Source organism: Pipra filicauda, unplaced genomic scaffold, assembly GCF_003945595.2.
Source record: "Pipra filicauda isolate LSUMZ 115617 unplaced genomic scaffold, ASM394559v2 scaffold17_size4572894_pilon, whole genome shotgun sequence".
Classification (NCBI taxonomy): Eukaryota; Metazoa; Chordata; class Aves; order Passeriformes; family Pipridae; genus Pipra; species Pipra filicauda.
Window position 1 is genome coordinate 3,311,995 of NW_024104287.1, and position 21,000 is coordinate 3,332,994.

At 42.3% G+C, this 21,000-nt stretch overlaps 1 protein-coding gene across 2 annotated transcripts; it reads right to left on the minus strand.

Moving 5' to 3' along the window:
• Positions 1-10,548: 10,548 nt before the first annotated feature.
• Positions 10,549-20,839, minus strand: SARAF (store-operated calcium entry associated regulatory factor). 2 transcript variants are annotated; one of them, XM_027721718.2, is made up of 6 exons: positions 20,730-20,839; positions 19,907-20,082; positions 18,269-18,659; positions 15,404-15,512; positions 13,548-13,666; positions 10,549-13,042 (listed from the first exon to the last, which is right to left on the minus strand). In XM_027721718.2, exons 1-6 carry the CDS (start codon positions 20,806-20,808, stop codon positions 13,017-13,019), a joined length of 900 nt encoding a protein of 299 aa, XP_027577519.1. In that variant the 5' UTR covers positions 20,809-20,839; the 3' UTR covers positions 10,549-13,016. The 2 variants fall into 2 exon arrangements, with proteins under 2 accessions (XP_027577519.1, XP_027577518.1); XM_027721717.2 differs by having other exon boundaries at positions 13,548-13,669; positions 20,730-20,835.
• Positions 20,840-21,000: the final 161 nt, after the last annotated feature.

Here is a 21,000-nt window from a genome sequence, read left to right on the forward strand (position 1 = left end):
GGGCTCTGTGACAGGCGCACACCATTGCCCTTCAGTTTAAAATGCCACCACGGTTCTGTCACAAGTCAGCTCTTTGCATCTTTTTTTCAGTGTCTGATGAAGACCAATGGTGATCTGGGCTTTACACTGGAGGGGTTTTTTAGTGTAAAAGTGGCCCCTTTCAACACTTCAGTGCTTTTTTTTACCTGAAATATGGTTCTTCAGCTCTCAGAAAGCTTCTGAGTAAAACTTGTCAAAGCACATAAATAACCTAAAAACCTAACTTACTTTCAATAAGGTTTCATTTTCTAAGTTGTTTTAAAGAAGTTTTCTTGCTTCCCACCTCTTTTGAAAACAAAATTAATGCCTTTTATATTTTATATTCAGAGAAGAGTTTCCTCATTGTGTATTTTTTCCTCCAAAGATTCGTTCATTAGCAGTTACAGAAATGCCAAGAGTGCTTGCAAATCTTGCCAACTGGCCCTACTTCTACTGGGGTATTTCTGTTTCCCAAGGGCAAGCTCCTTTCTCCAGCCTCCATATATGCCTGTCTGTCATTTTCTTCATCCAGAAAAGGAATTCTGTAATACAGGCATCTTATATTATGAATTTATATATATTTATATATATTATGCTACGGCTTTATTTGAAAGAGGTTGCTCTAAAACCTTAACCTGAGGTCTTTTGCCGAAGCATCGCACTCTTGCAATGTCAGTGTGTCTTTCCTCCTGCTTCACTTGCTCCCAGGATACCCATAGTTTGGAGCCGGGTGCTTGGATCACAGCCATGCTCTGGTATTAATATAGGCTACAGCTCTGAGCTACTCCTCAGGAAGAGAAACTTGAGCTCATGGGAGGATAGACTCACATCAAAGCTTTGCCCTTCCGAAATATATGGATGCTATTGGCTCAGGCTACTTGGCTCTGAAAAATATAATCCAACTGTAGTCCAGCTTCTGTAAGTAGTGACATTGCTGTTGCCTACCCCTCTTCCTGTAGAACTTGCCCTATTTGCAGACAGCTCTTTGCTCAACACTCCCCTTATGCCAGGCTGACACAAAAGACATGTTCCCTGGTGAAAAGCTCCTTTGACCTCTAAGTTGAACGTTGCTCCTAAGTCAAGTCTGAGCTGTTCATAAACCCCCTTAACTCTAGTGGCTGCCCCATCAGATTTATAGGTTAAAACTCAAGTTACACTACTCCTTAGCTGTGCCAGAAGTCAAGTGCTGTTAGTTCTCCAGTGCTTTCCAAAAAAATCCCCCATGTGCACCCCAAAAAGTCTTAGCAGCACATGGAAGTGGCTACATCAATTATTTTGTGGTCGGGATGCTTTTGAGCAGCTTGAACATAGATAATTCTGCAGTGAATATGTATCATGAAAGAAATGATCCACATCAAAGCCTGTAATGTCTGAAAAAAAATGCAATAGTAAATAAAAACTTCTGCCAAAACAAGAAACTTGACGTTAATACTCAAATGGATTGTTTCCATCCTGCATCAGCTGGGGAGCAAGGAGCTGAAACTGTGTTTGTAATAGAAAGCACACTTCAATAGTAACATCCAGCTGTTATAAAGGCACTGCATTCAGAACTGTTAAAGCATTTTAGATGACTTGAGGTTCCTACGGGAACTTTGGTTCTTTCCTTTGTGTATAATTTCACAATTGGATTTGACATAAGTGCCCTTTTAGGTTCATTGCCTGGAAGCGGGTTTTTTGTGCTGTCTGGTTTTCCTCATAATTTTTTTTTTCTGGTGACCAGATTGCTTAGGCTTGTCTAAAAGCACCACTATTAATGTTATCTTAATAGTATTTTAATCTTTATCACTTCAACAGAGATCTCTTTCACCTTTCAGAAACCAGTCTGACCAGATTTCTCAACTTTTGTACTCTGCAAGTAAGCCAATTTTCTGTAACTATGTTGATGTTGTAAAAAGGTGGTTATGGTTCCAGTGTTCTAAAAAACTTAAATATTAATTGCTTCACTGCCAGGCATAGACCCTACAAGCTCTTGCTTTAACAATACAACGTAGGCTCTGCTGAACTTCTAAAATGCTATTCAGAACCTCACACCAAATATATACTTTGCAGTACTGTGCTCCGAGAGGAATCTCTTTTGGTGCTGGTGGAGAAAAAGCATTGCTGTCTGGGTTGAAAAAGGTCTCCATTTGTTTTGTTTTGCCTCATTTGCTAGTTATAAGACATCTCCTGTTTGAAGACCAGAATGGGCCAAAATTTCAAGCCCTATGCAGCATCACTCATATCTCAGAAATTCTGGCTTTAATACTTTTGAACAAGCTCATTCTGCATCTCATGATGACAGGAATCTAATAAATTATTTTTTTCAAAAAGTCAGTAAAATTCTGACTCATAGCTATGCCACTGTGGCACCTCCTCCCTCCTAACAGGAAGGTTTCCTGTGCGGTGAACAGGATCAGAAGTACAACACATATTAAAACTACCTCTCCAAAATGCTCCTCTGGTGAGCAGCACTGGCCTGTCCTACCTTGCAGGGTCAGCAGAAATGCCACGTTAGCTCTTCTGCCTAGAAATGAGTGTAATGCGGGGTCAGTTTCAGGGAATACGAGTTTACAGAAGGTTATCCAAACTTAGCTTCTCACTCTTTGGTCTTTCAGAAAAGCACACAGAATAGATTGCATTTGTTATGGTGCTGCCTTCTTGGATAGCAGTTGATACTGCGAAGGGGCAAACTTTGGCAAAGCCCTAATTTCATACAGTACAAAATATCATGCTCAAATAAGGCAAAGGGTCTTCAGCAAAGTATTTACTTAAAGTTATTTTTTATACTCACAGGGTATTTTTCTACAAGCAGTCAGGCTTAATATTTGTACCTATTTTTACATAGCCTTTTCAAAATATCTTTTGGCTTCTAACATATGGCTGTTACCAACTGCTGTGCCTGTGATTTTACCAAGCAGTAAATCCAGCGTTTGGGCTGCCACTGCCAGACTTAATCCACCACAGCCATCTGACTCAAAGCACGAACCTGGCACAAAACACATCCTGTCAAGTCCTGTTTGTTTCACGATGCTCTGAACAGTTAATTTTGCACCATCAGATTTTACACAGTTCCCATTTATGTGGACGGATTTCCAAATTATTTCAGTCCATGGAAGAAAGAGGTGGTAGGTACCGAGTGCTGTGGAAAATGTGCTCTCAAATTTGCAGCTGGACACTGTGCAGTCGGGTGTCAGGGCTAGGCACACAGCACCTAATCCTCTGCAGCAATTCTTGGCTTCTAAAACTAAAGTTGCCTGAGTAACTGTTTGGAGGGGGAGGGTAATGTTGTGCTTGGAATTACAGTGCCACAGCCTAAACAGAAGTGCAGCTGCAGTGACTCGCAAACTGTTTTGAAAAGCCTTTCTCATATGGGAACACTGGTGTAACTGGATCTGGAGCTGTACATCTTTTGTCTTGGGCAATGGCAGGGTAGGGAATGGTGTGCCTGGTGTTTGACAACAGTGAGCAAGTGTTTTTTAAGCAGCAGTCCTCTGCTCCTTGCCGCTGGCTAATTGACAACAACAGGCATTGTGTGGGGAGAAGAGATGATATAATGTACAATTAATGGGTAAGAGAAGGAGTAAGGGAGTAGGAAGGGCCCCTTTAGAAGGAACATGCAGTTGTGTGGTGGGGCTCAGCTGTTCTGACCACAGTCCTGCTTGGTTTCCCCTTCATTCCCAGGAAGTCAAACTCCATGCTGCATGTCTACTCAACAACTCCTGCTGTGAAGAGTTTGGTTTATTCACCTCAGGTTCAGAAATTCCACCTAACTTTCCTAAACACCTCTGGGTTTAAGCCACAGCCCTCTTGCTCCTGCTTCTCACCAGGCTTCCTATGCCCGCTGGCTTGGAAGTGTCACTCAGCCAAACCCACTTGGGATGTTTACTCCATCTTTAATCGAGTCTGCTCTTCCTCTGTTCCCTCCTTCACCGAGTCTTTGCCCTATCTTCCCTAGAACAGCAGCTACTGCCTGTTCTTCTACCTGCTGCAAGCACGAGCTCACCCTCTGACAACCAGGCAATATTTAACCCGAGTTGGACTCTCTGGAAGAGTTGTACCTTTCCAGTAGCAGGGACAAAAGGGGTTTGAGATTGGACAATAGCAAGGAGAGGGTACTCTAAATCATGCAGTATAACTAAACAACATCAAACGTTCACTCCAGCCCAGCTCTTCAATGTTTGGTGTTTGCACCAGTGCAACTATTCAGGGGAAAAAAAGTTGAAAACACAGCCTACATAAACGTATAAACCTTTCCACTTCACCTCCAGTAATAATTGTTCAGTCAACAGAAACAACGTTTCACCAGCCTGAAATAATCCCTAAGAATCAGTGAAGTGTTATGAGCATTTTCCGGAGCACACTCTCTGTGCACTCTTCTGGAGTTGTACGGACTTTTCCAAAAGCTCAACTCTTTGCCATGCTGTACCTCTCCACACTGGAAAAGCTGCACCAGGAAGGACACACAGTTACCAGGTGGACAAAGGCCCCCGGGCGTGTTACTTGCCTCTCAGTTCCCAGGCAACACGGTTTCAAGAGAGGTTTCACTGATGAGCCACACCGATCACTACAACATTGGCTAATGCCCATGTTTAAGTGAGGCCTAAAGTTTCCTTTAAATATGGAAAATGTAGTGCTCCGGGCAGACAAAGCGACTTTTATATTGCCCCCATTTTTTTCCTAATGGGAAGCCTGAAAACAAACGAACAAATAAACCAAACCAAACAGCCCAAAACTGACAGCTGTCCTTAACAGCTCCTCACCATTGACTCCGCAGGTAAGTCTCAGATCCGCCTTATGCCTCCCCTCTCATTCTTTTCTTTCGAGTATCTCTGCAGCTCATCTTGAGCTAACAAACTTCTGCCCACAAGGTAAGAAAGGAACTGGAAAAACCACCTCCCACCCATCTCTGCAGGGTGATCCCTCCCCCAGTCTTTTGTCTGGGGGACCTGCAGGAAGGGGATTGTGTCTTACTGAGGGCGAAACCGTGCCCGGTATGATGCGTTTCCTCTGCCAGTCTGAGCTGAGATGCAGAGGCACTGCTGCAGTATAGGAAAATCACCAGTCCTGTTAACTCTGCCCTTGCCAGCTAGCCTGCTCGGAGGCCGCCTCTGGGACAGATGGTGTTGTCATCTGAACTCGGTGAGCTTCAGTAGCATGGTAAGTTGTTAAGGAAAAATGAGCTGGAAAAGCCTATTGAAGAAAAATAGTGAAGAAAAAGCAAAATGCAAGCTCTGTTTCATGCTAATAAAAATTATTTCTTCTCTCTACAGTTCTCACATGGCTTATAAAAGTAGACGTCCTGTCTCGGGTGGAAAGGTGTACTGAGATTTTATTCAACATCTAAGAGATCTTAAGATCTATCTTCTGTAGATCTAGTTGATATATGAACACTGTAATATAGCACATGCTGTAATATAACACAGAGCTCCATCTCTTGAAACACAAATGATTAATTAGTAATTGGTTTTTTGTTTATTTACAATGCTCAGTAAAAATGTCGGTTGTCCGATATGTTGACTGTGCCTTTCTCCTGATTTCAGCTGGAAATCATGCCACTTACTGAGACAAGAAAACATGAAATTCTTAACATCCGTGTTTCATACGTGAACTTTCCTGGAAGACAAGTCATGTTACCTGCCCTTGTCTGGCACTTTAAGAAATTAACACCTCTTTAGCAGTCTTGTCTGCAAAGTGCAAAGATGTCTGAATGCAGTAAGAACACCTGCCTATTGAAATCATCAGTCTAACAGAAATGCTGATGACAACTATGATAACTTTATTCAGAAGTTTGGTCTACATTTAAATTTTTTGCCAAGAACATATATTGGGACAGGAACACAAAATATTCTCTTCACAAAAAACTCTCTTCCCCCTACACCAACAAATGCTTTAGTGCAATTAGAGCTGCGCTGTTTGCAGAATTTCAGTAAACTGTACTGGACAAAGAGTTTTTCAGTCAGCGTTACCCTTCTGTGCTAGAAGCTGTGCCTAGGATAAGTAGATCCTTATCCCCGTAGATAATGATGTAAGAGCTATCATACTGCCTTGGAGGACAGCTCTGCCTACCCCAGTACCTCAACTCTGATGGAGGCCATTAAAACCTTCTGCTTCTGGAATTCAAGTCCTAGGGATTTTTGAGCCAGAAGTCATGTAATGGCTCAATCACTGACGTGTTGTTTTTGTGTAAAATCACCCAATCGCTTCCTTCTCACCTTTAGTTTTGGCCTTTAAAACATGCTGCAGTAGGAAGTTTCATAAATCAGGCCTCTGTTTTGAGGTGCACCTTATCTCTGACCTGGCAAGATTGTGAAGATGTATGGTTAGGCCGTGCATTTGGGAGGTGAGCAAGAGGACAGTCAGGACAGCCTGACCCAGCAGCTGAATTAATACAGGGTCTTCACGAGCCACATGCAGACTAGGGGATGCAGCTCCTTCAGCGTGCTGCAGCCACAGTGCACAAGAACACCCTTCCATGTGCCGACTGGCTCCATCAGAGCATTCTACATCTCTTTTTAAAGCTCTCTTTTGCTGACTGTTCCATACCCTTGCTTTATTTGTCATTCCAGGGCATAAAACATTCCTATAGCTCAGCTGTCTTCCCGCGCCTCTCCTGACATGCTGTCCAAAGGTCATCAAATACAATCTTCCCTCACCCACAGCCTCTTGGCTTGGAGGTCTGCCAAGCTGAGGCTAAGTGGTAGCACTCATTGCTCCATGAGGCCTCTCAGGTGCTTAAGCAAACAAAGACTGGAGAGGAACAGATGCCTCGGTAGCACGTTCAGGCTAGAAACACTATCTGGTTCCTGTCTGGGACTCTTTGCTCCCTACTCTGCTATGGCTGAATCCCGTTGGAGATGGTTTGTGCTGGGTTTCTCTCTCAGCTGCTGCAGAGTTCTGTTTCTCAGCTATATCCAAAGCAGCTTTGCAATGTAAAAGTCAGTATCTGCCCAAACACTAACCTTTCTTTAGCAGCTACATCACCCGAGCTAAAGGGAATGTATTAGTATCTTGAGTAAAACTGGATTACCTGAATCAAGTGTGGTCTTCCTCCCATCACTTATGTTTGCACTGCTTCAGCTCTATACACATTCACTTAGTTACAGCCTAGTCCCCAACTCCTTGTTAAAAAGGAAATAAATCCTTCCACCTGTTATGGAGGAGAGCATGTAGAATTAACCACCCGAGCCTGCCAAGACAGAATCACACTGCACTATGACCTAGGGGGCCTGGCTCGTTTTCTAATAGTCAGGATGTGGACACACGGTTTGCCTTCCTAAGGGAAAGAGCACTTCACTTCTGACAGTAGGTGTCAGCAGCAGATGACAATTTGTGCTGAATAGGATCTTCTTGAGTCAAAGCTAAGACAAGTAAAACTTTCTGAGCTGTTTCAGCCTGATTGGAGCTTGATTTTTACCTTGGTTTCAGAAACAGCACAGATCAGTCTTTCTGTCTATGCTGCAACCACATGAATTTCTGCACTGATCTAACTTCCCCTGTTACTGCTACCAGTTCTTTGCAAACTGTGTATCAAACTACAAAGACCCCTGAACAGGCCAGACTTTGTTGAACACCAAACCTGTTACAGTTCTAAGTCTCTCATTCTTGCCCAAGCGGTGCAGAAAGCACTGATGGAATTATTTAAATCCACATCAATAAAGTATTCCTCCAGCTCCTGGAGAAAGAATGTTGATAAAGTAATCCCAGCATGAAGGTCAGCTCTGCAAAATTGTTCCAACTCAGCATTTTATCTACATTCATTATACCTTCTTTTCTTTTCTTTTTCCCCCAACCATAATTGTTTTCTGTCCATTAAAGCAGATGTGATGCATTTACAGCTGCTAAATGACAGGAAAATGACCACAGGAGTTGACTGGAAGATAAGTAACTACCATTATTCTGCAGAAGCACCAGCAAAAGGTATTTTGGATTGATGGTAATTCCAGTGCTGCCTCAATAAACACATCCCCACACACTAATTACAAGGACACAGGAGACATAGAGAGGAAGGCTAACAGGCAGTGATGTCAGGGCTATGATCTCAAGGCTAAATCTCAGAGGATCCTGCACAATGACATCCATATACAGTTGCAGAGCAAAGACTGCACAAGAATCTTGGTGCCAGGGAAGTCAAGGCAAATGCAGTAAATGAGCTAAAGTTCCTTGTACCATAACTCAGAGAACTTGGTCTTTAAGTAGACATGATTCGTCTCCACCAAAACTGGCAGTGGCTAGTTTGAAATCCGAATTCTGGTATGTCTTAGATGGTCCTCAGAGCAAAAGGTGTCAATATAAATTACCAGTAATTAATTGCTCGTAGGATTTCTTTAGATATGCAGGATAAACTTCTAAGCCTGGTAAAATAATCCTAGTACAACAGCTATTAGAGCTGCCTAGTATTTCCTGCTGTCATGTCAGAAGAGTGAACAAGCAGGACATAACGGGACACAGGCTTCCCCTGCAAGCCTGGCTTTGGCTGGTGCAGGTGTAAACTTGCTACCCTTCATCATGGTTGCTTGCTGCTCTTTCCATTTCTGGCCTTCTCTGTTCATTCCAAGTCAAACTGCAGCGGGAAAGAAACATGGACGCAGGGCCAAGTCCCCTTCCTTGTGCTCGGCACTAGCATTGTGGCATTTTCAGAAGGATCTGATATCTTTAAACATACATCTACCTACAGGATTTGCAATGGCATGCCTGTGGAGTGGCTGAGCTAGCACATCCTAGGCCAGCTTCCTAGTTATATTCTTAAGTCATTCCTAAGGTAGGATGCAGAGGATGTTTTCAGGTCTTCTCCTTGCTGCCAGTTCACCAGCCCTTAATCTGCTCCAATCGCCAGTTGCCAATACTGTACCCTGGACAAAAATGCTTCTCTGACAGAAGGCTAAAAAAAACTTTTTCCACAGACATACTGCCCACACAGGTCAGTGCACAGCCTGACAGTTTGCTTGCTTGACTTCCACTCCATCTACTCCATCCATTCCCAGCTCAGTGCACTTTTTGCAAATGCCCGTCACTTTCTTGGTAAAAGAAACATTGACACTCACCAGGAACAGAGGGAACTACAGGATGGAAGACAGTGGGAGATAAGATACACAGGCCACATAAAGGTAGTCAGCTGATTATTTTCATTAGCACTGGTAAATCACAGCCGGAATAGAAACAGAGGTGTCAGAAAGTGAAGACTACTGCGTTTACATACAATATTAGGAAAGCAAGAGAATTGGCTGCAGAGGAAGGTTTCAGCAAAATATGCTGAGTGATAAAGAGCCTCTCCCACGCAGCACTTAACCTTGAACTGCCCCAATAGGTATTGAAGGAGAACTTGACGTTATGTTTCATTAGACACAACAGCATTGTCCGTTGGTACAGATTTCATTGCTGTGAGATTTTTTAGCATTTTTGTGGTTTTGCTCATATACTTTAGTTCATAGGCAACTGGGCTATTTCTGTACCGCAATCACTGGTTGATAGGGCACTCTGAAAATACTAAGAACTAATACTAATTTGCTTTACTAAGGAGATAAAAATACAGCACTTGTAATAGGTGCTAAGTGGACAACAGTCTTACGTGCAAATGCTGCATACGCAGGCAGGCATCACTTGCTACTTTATTCCAGCAATTTCTCTCTGCAACAACTCTTAGTGCTGGAAATTGTGCCACTTGGCTTGATTCCCCTTTTGGAACTTAGTGGTATAAAGTGATGATCGTGGAAGAATTTTACTTTTAAAAACAACCACCTACCATCTCGCCTTGCTGGTAAGTCTAACACACACACGGCACCTAGGAAAAAAGCGAGGTGTGTAGCAACAGTCTGCAGAACTAGCCAAGATCTGACCTGGGAGCTGAGTCACAAGACAGAACAGCATAGAGAAAAGCTGATCTCTGTGCATCTTTTTTTTCTTTCATCACATGCTTCAGGGGAAGTCAGCTGTAAAACCAGGAGTTTCGTTCCTGTAATGAGCTTTAGCTTTGTGTGAGGATATAAGCCTTGTCAGAGTATGAGAAGTACTAGTCCCAGATGCCAAATAGAACTGCAATTATCTGCAACAGCATTTTACAGTTTAAACATTTACATATGCCTTGCAACTATGAAGTTGCTGTGAAGATGCTGCCAAAACCCTGCCTAGGAGCAGAAGACAGACTAGGACCTTCCAGATCTGATGCTCAGGAAGGAAGCTCAAGGCCTCTCACAAGTATGAACTCTAAGCTGCCTTCCACAAGTTCTTTTCATTCAGGAGCATCAGCAACATCCCTTACGTTTGACCAAGGAAACACTGGTAGCAGAATTTGCAGGCCTCCGTTTAACCCTACATTACAACAGCCAAGAAGTTGAACTGCCTTTATCTGTAGACCAGGGCTCTATCCAGCAGTGACAAATTCTCTGTGTAAGAAGTTGATGTCAGCTTAGGCTACACCAGTGTAGAGTTCTGCTACATACACAACCAGGCACAGCAATGATCAGAAATTCTTTTGAAAGGTTCGGTTCATCACCTTCTAAAACCAGGAACTTGACAACATAGCAGAGCTTTTCTGCAGACTCAGATCCAAAACCATGATTTACAAGAAAGCATTTAATTCTGTACAGTGTTCAGTATTTTGTTATTGAAAATCTAATCAGTATAATAACTCTGTTCCCAGAATTGTTTTATTTTATTGAAACAACATACAGCTTACCCACTCTGGGTCTGGGGGTAAAGGATGATATTACACCACCCGGGAAGTGGACGGAGACAGACAACTCTGAAAAAACAGAACACGCCATCCCTGCAAGCCTCGAGATAATGCTTAAAAGAAAAAAGTACTCCTTATTCACTTATTTCATTACCAAAGGGAAGGGCAAAAATATCCTACAGATTTGGAAACTGTATTCAGTATTCATCAGGTTCATGTATCAAATCACATTTCATGCAGAAACTATAAATACATACGAAAACATAGTCTAACACATTTCATAGCACGTTGTAATTTGAGAGCTAACTTCAGCTTCAAACTACCCAGTTAGCAAAAATCCAGTTTCATTGTTAGGTAATTAGTTGGCAAAGAGAATATTGACTGTGACAAGTTTCAACCTGAATACACTTAGAAATAAGTAAAAACTCCACATTTAAAATACATTATTTTGCTACACTTTGTCAAAAAGGTAAGAGATTTACCATATACTACTTCTCATAAAAAGTAGAACTTTCTAACAGGCCATCGGTAAGGTATTCCCTTTTTGGTTTTAGGTTCATAATGCAGATTGCAACTGTTAATGCAGTTATTTTTCCCCAACCCTCGGGCAGCTCTGAGAAGCAAACCACCATTTTACCCTCAAGTTATCACTTTTCATTTGATATTTTCAAAATAACATTTTCAGTGCAAGCACTTTTTCATAGCTTCTGTTGACTTCATACAGACTTCTATGTTTTTTGATGGTTTTGTTTGCTTGTTTATTTTGGTTTTGTTTTCTTCTTTGGTTTTCTTTTGTTTGAGTAAGCCAGACATTGAACTTGGGCATAATCATATGAGCCAATTTTTTCTGTACTCATAGCTGCTTTCAGATTAGTTATGCTGAAGTCACTTTCTTAGAAACTAACCAGACCTGCTATATCTCCTTGTGGAGGTGCAACTTGTATCAGCAAAGCAGCGCTTTGCTTTCACTGTAATAGTTTATATCAATTCCCAGACACTTTACTTTCACAAGGCTGAAAGCTATGCTCCTCCTGCTGCTGCCAGCATACAAAATCTGTGCACACACTTCTACACTCTATTAGGATGAGTTCTGGAGAAGACCTGGGGGTCAAGCAGCCCATTTTTCACTCTTGCCCTCTTCCCACAATCCTGAGAAACTTCTCTGCTTTCTTTTCAGCAATGCTTCTCCCAGGGCAGTGTCAATCACACAAGAACTGTATGATACTTCTCAGAGCCCCCAAAATATCATCACAGAATAAAGCTTTTCTGCTTCCCACTCTTTAACAGCACTCTGTTTTGAAAAAGTATACCGGGTAAAGTTTCCATCCTGTTAGACACGCAATTTTCTTTTTTGCTTAGTATCAAGGCCTGCTGTGCTCTAGAGATTCTACCAGCTCTGGATTAAGAATGCTCCCTTCCCTTTGCAATAAGCACCTTTGGTTTACTGTGTCATAGACAGGTCATCTAGCAGGACAGATCATTCACATCAGAAGTTTTCACAGCACTGCCAACATCCACCATTAAAAGCAAAGCCTGTGGCCTCAATGCTGGCAAAATGTCTGCTATCACCTGAATTTAAATTATCTCAGTCTTCCAGAAAAAGGTTCAAATCAGAGAAAAACCATCTTGTCTCTTTTCAGGTTACTTATTTACTTCCCCCCTAATTTATACGCAAAATACCCTAGGTTTGCACAGTCACCTTGGATAAGCTCTAAAACATGGAGCATCCTCAAATCTGCAAATTTTAGCTCCAACAGTCACACATCACAGATACAAACATATTAATGTTAGTCTCTCTATATACAGTTTTACTCTTTTCCACTGAGGAAAAACTGCAACACTTATCTGAGTAGCTGACTGCACTTACAGTAAAGTTCACATGAATTCTACAATGACGAACAAAAGTAGCTTCAAAGAGCAGCACTCCTTAGGTATCAGGTGGATGCTGGACTACCAAGAAAGAGGTGGAAAGAAATACGTCAGAAATTCTAGATCAAATGAAATTAAGCCCAGAACATGAATAGCAAGCTACTTGTTAAAAAATCTGGTAAGGCTATCATTGCCATAATCCCTCAAGTACAGTCAGATATATAGTCACTGTAACATAATTTTTCTTAACTTGGATGGATTTATTCTGTATGAGAAGCTGCTGATTTGAAACAGTGGATGTTCCAACACTTGTGATATCCTACACAGCAGTGAGAGTCCACATTTCCACAAAGAAAGAAAGGATCTTTTTGCCTAGTCTTTCATACTTCACATTCCCTTCTGAAACCTACTATTAATAAAATAAATACAAGTGCACAGGAAGATTCAGTTCAATGACTCCGATGTAATAACGTCAAGGATTTCATCTTCGTTTTGTGCCCCCAAAGCCTGTAAAGAAAAAAAATGTCAGCTCCACTACAGCCTTTCCACTGAACTCTCTAGTTCTAAAAGGGCTAAAGGTGGCAAGGGAGACAAGGTACACATATTCACATGAAGTAGAACAGCAACCAACTGTGGGCTGACTGGCCTGAAAACTATTCTTGCAGATTAGACAGCCTGTATTCTACAAAGAACATGCTTGTTCATGCTTGCTAGAGAAGGGCATGTATAATGTGCACCAGAAGGGAAACCCTTAAACTAATGCACCTTGCCACCGAAGACAAACCCAATACTGGTGGTACCATGCCCACTATACACCTGTGGGGAGTTTCATGCCCCACAATGCTGCCCTACTTCCACAGGAAACAGAAATAAAGGACATGGTTACATGCCCACCTACACCAACTGATAAAATAAAACAAAGAATGTTTGCTGAATCTCAACTAATGTCTGCATATTTTTGATAGGTCAAAGTCTCTTGAGCTTCAGCAGATGCGAAGGTGTTTTGCCTTACCAGAAGCAGTTCTTGTTCCTGAACTGCTACCTTGTGTGGAATTGCTTGAGTGCTCATTCATAGGAGGTGCAGCTGTGGGATCTGTCCACATACTGTAATATGGGGAACGTGGCTGTGCTCTGCTGTGAGACAGAGTAGAAAAAAAGATTCATTAGTGACGTTATGAAAAATTAAGAAGATACCATTCCAAACAAGACAACTGCAGCTCTGAGGAAAACTGTAAACAGGCAGTTGTTTCAAATCTGGAAATCCCCCTATTGAACATATTTACATGTTGAGAACAAGGATATCCAGTGTTGTTATAATATCACCTGTACACTTCCAAAAGGAAATTAAACCTCATTCTTTAAAATAAGCAATTCTATCAATTGCAAATGAGGAAAGTTTTCCCTCTGAAATTCTGACCTTAGATTCTATCAGACAAGAAAAGAAATTTGACATCAGAAGCTTAAATGCATTTTGGCAACACCTACATCCCAGCCATGTCAGCCAAGAGAAAACATCCTTCTGTTAACTATTTTGAAAAGGTTGTATCATTAACTCTAACATATCACGATCTTTGACTCACTGATTTAATTTATTTGCTTCCATGGATATGGGATTTCCTGCTGCTGAAATGGACAAAGAGCTGTCTCGCACTTTCTGGTACCAGCATTTTGAGGCACATAATTAAAAAAAAAAAAATCAAATTAAATAATAGTGGACCAAAGACTGTTTTAAAAGAAAAGAAGCCAAGTTAGGAAGCTTGTTCATGCATCTGGACTTATTCAGTTAGGTCTCTAATCCTGAACAATAAGATGTGGCTATGGAAATGGGGGGGGTGTGGAAATCAATTAACTAACCTGTTTGTAGATACTACGTAAATACAATGCTTAAGCACAAGGATCATGTATTTCAACTTAAGAAATACTAAGACAATAAGACCTTTAACACATTTTACCTTTTGAGAATTGCTAGCAGAGTTAATATAAGGCTTCTGTTATTACAAAAAATAACAACAAAAAGAATCTCAACAACTTTACAATCAAGATGCTTTAACACGCTCCTGCCCATATTATTTTACTTTCAAACTTTCAATATAAAAAAAGGTATATGGTTATATTTAACCTGTTACATTGCCACTTTCCTACAGGAATAGACTCAATACACATGCAGTTATTCGATAAAAAGAGAAAACTGCTTGGGCTCTAAAGATTCCCTGGAGGAGTCACATATTTTCTCCAGTAAAGCCTAAAATGGCACCAAACTCCTACACTGAAACCAATGCATTTTAAATGCCTAAAAGTGGTTACTCCAGCACAAAACTGCTTTTGAATGCTGTTTATGTTATGTTTTTTCAAAATGCAACTTACATAAGACCTACAAGTCCTCTGGAAAACCATACCTCTTGGACTTCCACACATGGGCCATTGGAAGACTGAAGATTAAAGGCCGTTTAATCTAATCACACTGAGTATCACATAAGAGCAGCTGCCGTACAGACTGACTTCAGGAGAGATGACACTGATAGAAGAGACCTATCTACAGATAGTCATATTAGGCATAAAACTACCTGTGTTTTAAGGCAGTCTGCAGGTAGATTGTTTAAAAGCTCAGTTTAAATTTGCAGGCCATTATGCCAGGTCAGGGTAACTAAAAGCAGAATGAAGTACCTCAGTCCTCCCAGTTCTTCCCCAGAAATGTACTTATAATGTCTCTGATGCTGCAGCTAGACATAACTCCTCAAAATTCTTCTAGTGTTAGGATTTTATAGCTTTAATGACACAGGCCTGAAAGCTTAGAAACAATGTCAACACAGCATATGGCATACCCCCTGAAAGCTTAAATACTTAAAATCTGATAGATGCATGTTTTACCTGTGACTGCCTGCCAAGTAGCCTAGCAAGCCTCCTGCTCCTAATCCAGTCCAAAATCCTGGTCCTGAATGGGCTCCATGATGGGAATGAGTTCCAAAGCTATTGTCATCTTAAACAAAACAAAAATAGGAAACATCAGTTAGTAGCCTAATCCTCAGACCAGCTGTTGCAACAAGATTCTCTCCTGTTAAAGATAATGGAAAATTGGAAAAGCTCTTCCTAATTCCAGTAGATTCTTGATCAAGCTTAACTTGAGAGGCCTCACATTTCAGAAAGCAGGGAAAAACACAGAAACGAACACTGCTTTGAGGAGTTTTATGCTAAAAATCTACTTCCACCCCATCTCACAGCCCTGACATTCACAAAACATGGAAAGTCCCTGCCTGCTGATCTATAAACAGACAATTAAGACTAAAAATAGAAAAGGAAGGGAAGAAAGAATAATCTGAAGGTCACATAGCAGGCCAGAGGCAGACACAGGAGCAGAAATCAAATAGGTAAGACTACAAAGTGAGCAAACCACAAAGACATACAGCTTCTAATCTCACTCAGCACAGCTGCACCATTTGAGTCACAGCGGCTCAGTGTAATGGCTAACATTACTTGTATTGTTCCTGCTAATCCTAGTCTGGAATTTGTTATCAAAAGCCATGTTAACTGCAAAGTTTTTATTATGCATGAGTCACCAAGCTTGACAAATACCTTGATGAAACTGCAAGCATATCAAGTAGGTTGTGGGGGAAGGAGAGTCACAGATTTTTTACATGTGACCTGCATAACATGAGGTTCTGAGTCAGAACTGAATGTCTTCCATTTAGAAATAAAAACAGAAGAGACAACCCTGAAGTACAATAATTTTCTGGTCTAGAGAAAAACACAAATGCAAGAATAAGCTCAACCACAGCTTAACACATAAGGAAGTATAAAAAGCAAGGAAGATAACATTAGAGTCTCCCTGAAACACGCCCACCTGAACATGTGGACTAGAGATAATGGAAGTAAAAGTTATAGAAGGTCTGGTTTGTCTTCAAACTGGTATGAAACAATCAGTTTTCAGTCTGCATTGGATTTGATGTTGAATTTCATTTTGAATGCATGGGGAGAAAGATAAACTCTCACTGGAGTGATATATCAGTTATGCTGATTTGAACCGAAAAAAAAACCAAACTACTTCCTTTACTGTAAAAACAATGTTAATCAGAGATGAACCAACTCATTTGTTCAAAAGCACCATGACTGAACATTGACTCAGAAAACTGAGTCATTTTTTGCTGAAATATCTAGAGTAAACATGAAGAATCATGTCAAACCACAAACAGAGAGAAAGCAGAATTTTATTAAGATAGGCTGGCTAAACTAGTTTCACAGGACATGCTCTGCATGTTAACAGGATTTAAAATGAGGCAAACTAAATATTAACAGCAATACGAACATTGCTTTCCATTACTGTCCGGATTTCCAAAGATTAATACCTTCCTGGGAACACATGGACATACACACTCAGAGATGTGCTTTTGCTCTGCTGCCAGAATATAAGGCAGACATTAAATGCAATGAAATAGCGTAACAATTGGTGCAATTAATCAACAAGGAACAGGACAGAAAAAAACAAAAGTAACTCTTCACTGTTTTGCCTGTGTCCAGTATGACAGAGCCCTGTCTTATGACCAGGGCTCTACTGACTACCACAGTAATGCCAATGGCAAGTGCCCACACAGGGTCACTGATGCACATGCAGCATAGAAAGACAGCTTGAAATAACTACATGGAAACCAATTTGCAAAGCCAACAGTAATATGGAAGCAGAATCCCTTTAATTTTCTGCTGCAGGTACATCTGAATGTTTCTGCTGGGCACGCCCTGCACAAGGGTATCCCAAAGAGTTACACTGCACCCTCTGTTGGCCAAGCTGCTTGAGCAAAACTTGAAGAAACCATTAATACGCATTACTAAAATACAAACCTCTAAGTAAACTTAATCCTTGCTATATATTTTCTTGCTAAAACCCCTTCTCTATCTCACAAAAAAAAAAAAGATTACGTAACTTGTGAGAATATAATTTACGTTTCAATGCTGTGAGCAGCTTGCACGTGCAGAGGGTTAAATCAGTTGGTCAGACACCAGATGAGCAACGTTTATGTTCCTCAGACACTGTGACTGCCTAAGGAAGACCATTTATTAAGTGAAAGAAGCCATCAGTTTTGTGGGAGAAGAAAAAGTGCGCACCCTTTCCTAGCAGCACCCTTGTCATTGCTTATCTATTGCTTACAACTTCAGATGAAAGGCCCCACGTGAGATTGAGATGAGGCACCTCTAATGCCAGTTCACAGGCACTGTTCTCTGTTCTGGGAACCAAATCTTTCAGCTGCTGGAACTACACTGAAGCACCTGTTAAACAGAGGACTGGTATATGATACTCAACTCCATTAACTGCTTTGTGAATGAAATCAGTGCTGAAAGATCCTTCTGTAAGGTTTCAAAGCACCTCTTTGGAATGGGTTTGCTTCTGGCTGCATAAGACCATTCTCTCTTCCAGATTACCTATAAAAATTATTCTCCCTGTCATAATCCTCCTATTTCACAGGGTATGAAAAGAACACTTGCAGAGCATGGGGAGATGGATTTTCAAAGGTTCAAAGGGCAACTTGCTGCATAGCTGCCCTGAAAGCCTGTGGAAAACCAAGTTCTTATTTTCTCTTTTGAACAAAGAACAGAACACAAAGCTGGCTGCAGGCTCTGCAGCCAAATCAGCAGAGTCAACTGGCAATGCTCTGGTTTTAAGTTGGTCCCACCTGCTCCTACTGTAGATAAAACAGTATAACCCTGCTTGCTCTTTTGAGTACAGAGAACAGGTCAGGGCCCTACCTGTGAAGCTGGACTTAAAGCCAGGAGGAGGAGGTGCCTGCTGACTCTGCCAGAACGGCCTCGCGAATCCATCACTGTCACCGGGACTCTGCTGAGGCTGCTGATTGCTGAGGAAGAACTTGTATACTCCAAAAGCAAGAGCAAGAAGAACTATTACAACAATCACTCCAGAACCAGAATCAGAAGAATCATGCCTTGACTGATAATAGCTAGAACCAAAGCTTCCAGAGGTCTTCACCTTCCTTTCACCTTCCTCAGTCAGCTCTAGCCTGAACAGCAAACTACAGGAGCCTCTCAAGATGTAAGGATCATCCGGGTAATCGTAGCCTTCACAGCTCACTTCTATGTGTCCAAAGCGGTAGGCTTTGTCCAAGTCTGCTTTGCACTGCCACTGAAAAAATAAACACAATACAAAGTAAAATCTTCTGCTCCAGAGATTAAAATACCTGTCTGCTTCCCCAAATATGCTCTGAAATAAAGCTGTGATTGCTAACAAACTATCTAAGGGGCCACAGGGTATGAAATTTCTGAGCACTTATTTTGAAAAGGAGTAGGAATTTGATGTTAACTAAAGATGATTTTTAAATCCTACAACTTGAAAAAAAATTCTGATCTTTCAGAACACTAAAGAGTTACGACTCTGGAAGATTTTGTTTTTCTTCACTGGACAGGTTTTTCACATATTCCTTCTTTAGATAAAGCAATACTTCTAAAAACATGCTATACCCTGTGCAACAGTTACTTAATAAACGCCTGTCCTGTGTAAACTTGATGGCAGCTACAAAAACACATGTGATCCTGAAATCCAGTGCACCTGATTCAGTTTGTGTCCATGCAGAAACCAAAAGAAACTGGAACAGACATCATTAGGCATTCAAATCCAACACTTAAAATCCTACTGCAGACTCTGCAGTTGAATATATGTGGATTCTTCAGCCTCATGTTTCCTTGAGGTGCCTGAACTTACCATCTCTAACTGCAAGTGACACATATTTTGGAGAGGAAATAAAAAAGTAGTCATTTCTAAATTAATAATTCAGGACAGCAGTATCAACTGTCAATTCAAAATTGACTGTTCTTTTACAGTACTGTGTCAGTTTTAACACTCACCTTCAGCCTTGATTCCTGGTTATCTACTGACAGGAGCTTAGGTAACAGCTAACAAAAAAAAGAGCCATGACTACTTCCTGACAAGCACTCACATCCTAAGGTGCAAGAGGAAGTCATGCAAGCCCAAAACTTAGTGTTTAAAAGGCAGAGCTGAAGTGAAGCAACTATTTATAATCCCTTTCCACTCTAATAAAAAATGGAAATCCACACAGCAATATCAATTCCAAGAGCATCCTCTGAGGTTTGCCAGAGCTTGATTTTATAAACTCAAGAGCTATTTTATTTAAAACCAACGAAGGTTTGCTGTGCTGCATTTTTACATCAGCACCTTCAAGGATATTTCAAACATATACATACAGTAGTTCTGGAAAATGTAAGCCTAGAAGTATTTAGGTTAAGTTTTAGTCATCAAAGGCCATCTAACAAAAAGCAAACTGAACTGACACCCTAGTTCTTTTCTTCTTCAGAAATTACCGAGTGTAGGAGAAGATGATTTCATTAATAGTTTAACAAGTTTTAAACAGTTACCTGTACATCATAGCCATCCCAACCTTTGTTGTAACACTGAACCACCTCAGGGACACGGGAACACCCCGCAGTGCCTCCCGTGCACTGCAGCTGTGGGACCGCAGGTGTCCGCCGGGACGTCGTGTACTGCCCTCTGTGGAGAGTGAGCGCCTGTATGTCCCTCAGCAGAACCTTCCCTGAAACGGGGAGCACAAACGTCAGAACCATGGCATTAACTGGGTTGGAAAAGACCTCTGAGATCACCGAGTCCAGCCCATGGCTGAACACCACGTCAACTCAACCATGGCACTAAGTGCCACATGCAGTTCTTCTTTAAACACCTCCAAGGACAGTGACTCCACCACCTCCCTGGGCAGCTCATTCCAATGTGTAATCACGTGAAGAAATTCTTCCTAATGCTTGTCAGCACTTGTCCAGGTGCGTTTCCCCTGGCCACAAGGGCCTCCTCTCAGGACACGACTGGCCATACAGAGGCCGAAGCAGTGCCTTGCTACAGGAGACAAAGCCCCAGGAAGCATCAGATGCGCAGAGGGAAACACGGCATTTCCCTCGTTTCCTTCCGAGGCAGCTATGGGCTACTCCTCTCAGGCATACGAGCCGCTCCGACCGCACAGCGGGATGACTGCTGCGGCACAACCCGCCTTAAAGGGAACCCCAACCCAAACGCCTTCCTGGCGCGGGCCCAGGCACAACCCCTCCTTTCCCCGTGCCGCCGCCGCCAGCCCGGCAAAGCTGCGCAGCGCCGGGCCCGTAGGAAGCAGCGGCGGCGCCAGGAGAGGCGATAGGGGCCGCGCTGAGCCCCGTTTACCCCTGCGGGTCTCACCCGGGCGGTCCCAGCCCAGCGCGGGGCCGGCGGCGGCGCAGAGCAGGAGCAGCAGGAGGTGAGCGGTGGCGGCCGCCATGACAGCGCTAAACTACGTCACCCTCCGCCCCGGGGGGAACACAGAGGAAGGGAGGGAGCTTCTCTCTGTGCCACGCCCCCAGAAGTCCGTAGGGCCAATAGGCGACGAGGGCGCGGCCCTTCCCGCGCTTCGCCGGGCGGGGCCGCCGTCTCGCGACTTTCGCGCGCGCGCGTCGCGCGGGCAGGGCGCTCC

What these genes read in the sequence shown, in the direction of transcription:
- SARAF (XM_027721717.2), bottom strand. Translation starts at nt 20,808, where the DNA reads ATGGCGGCCGCCACCGCTCACCTCCTGCTGCTCCTGCTCTGCGCCGCC. An exon ending in GGGATGGCTATGATGTACAG is followed by an intron (nt 18,660 to 19,906) that starts GTAACTGTTTAA and finishes TTATTTTTTCAG; the next exon opens with TGGCAGTGCAAAGCAGACTT. An exon ending in AGGAACAAGAACTGCTTCTG is followed by an intron (nt 13,043 to 13,547) that starts GTAAGGCAAAAC and finishes TTTTCTTTACAG; the next exon opens with GCTTTGGGGGCACAAAACGA.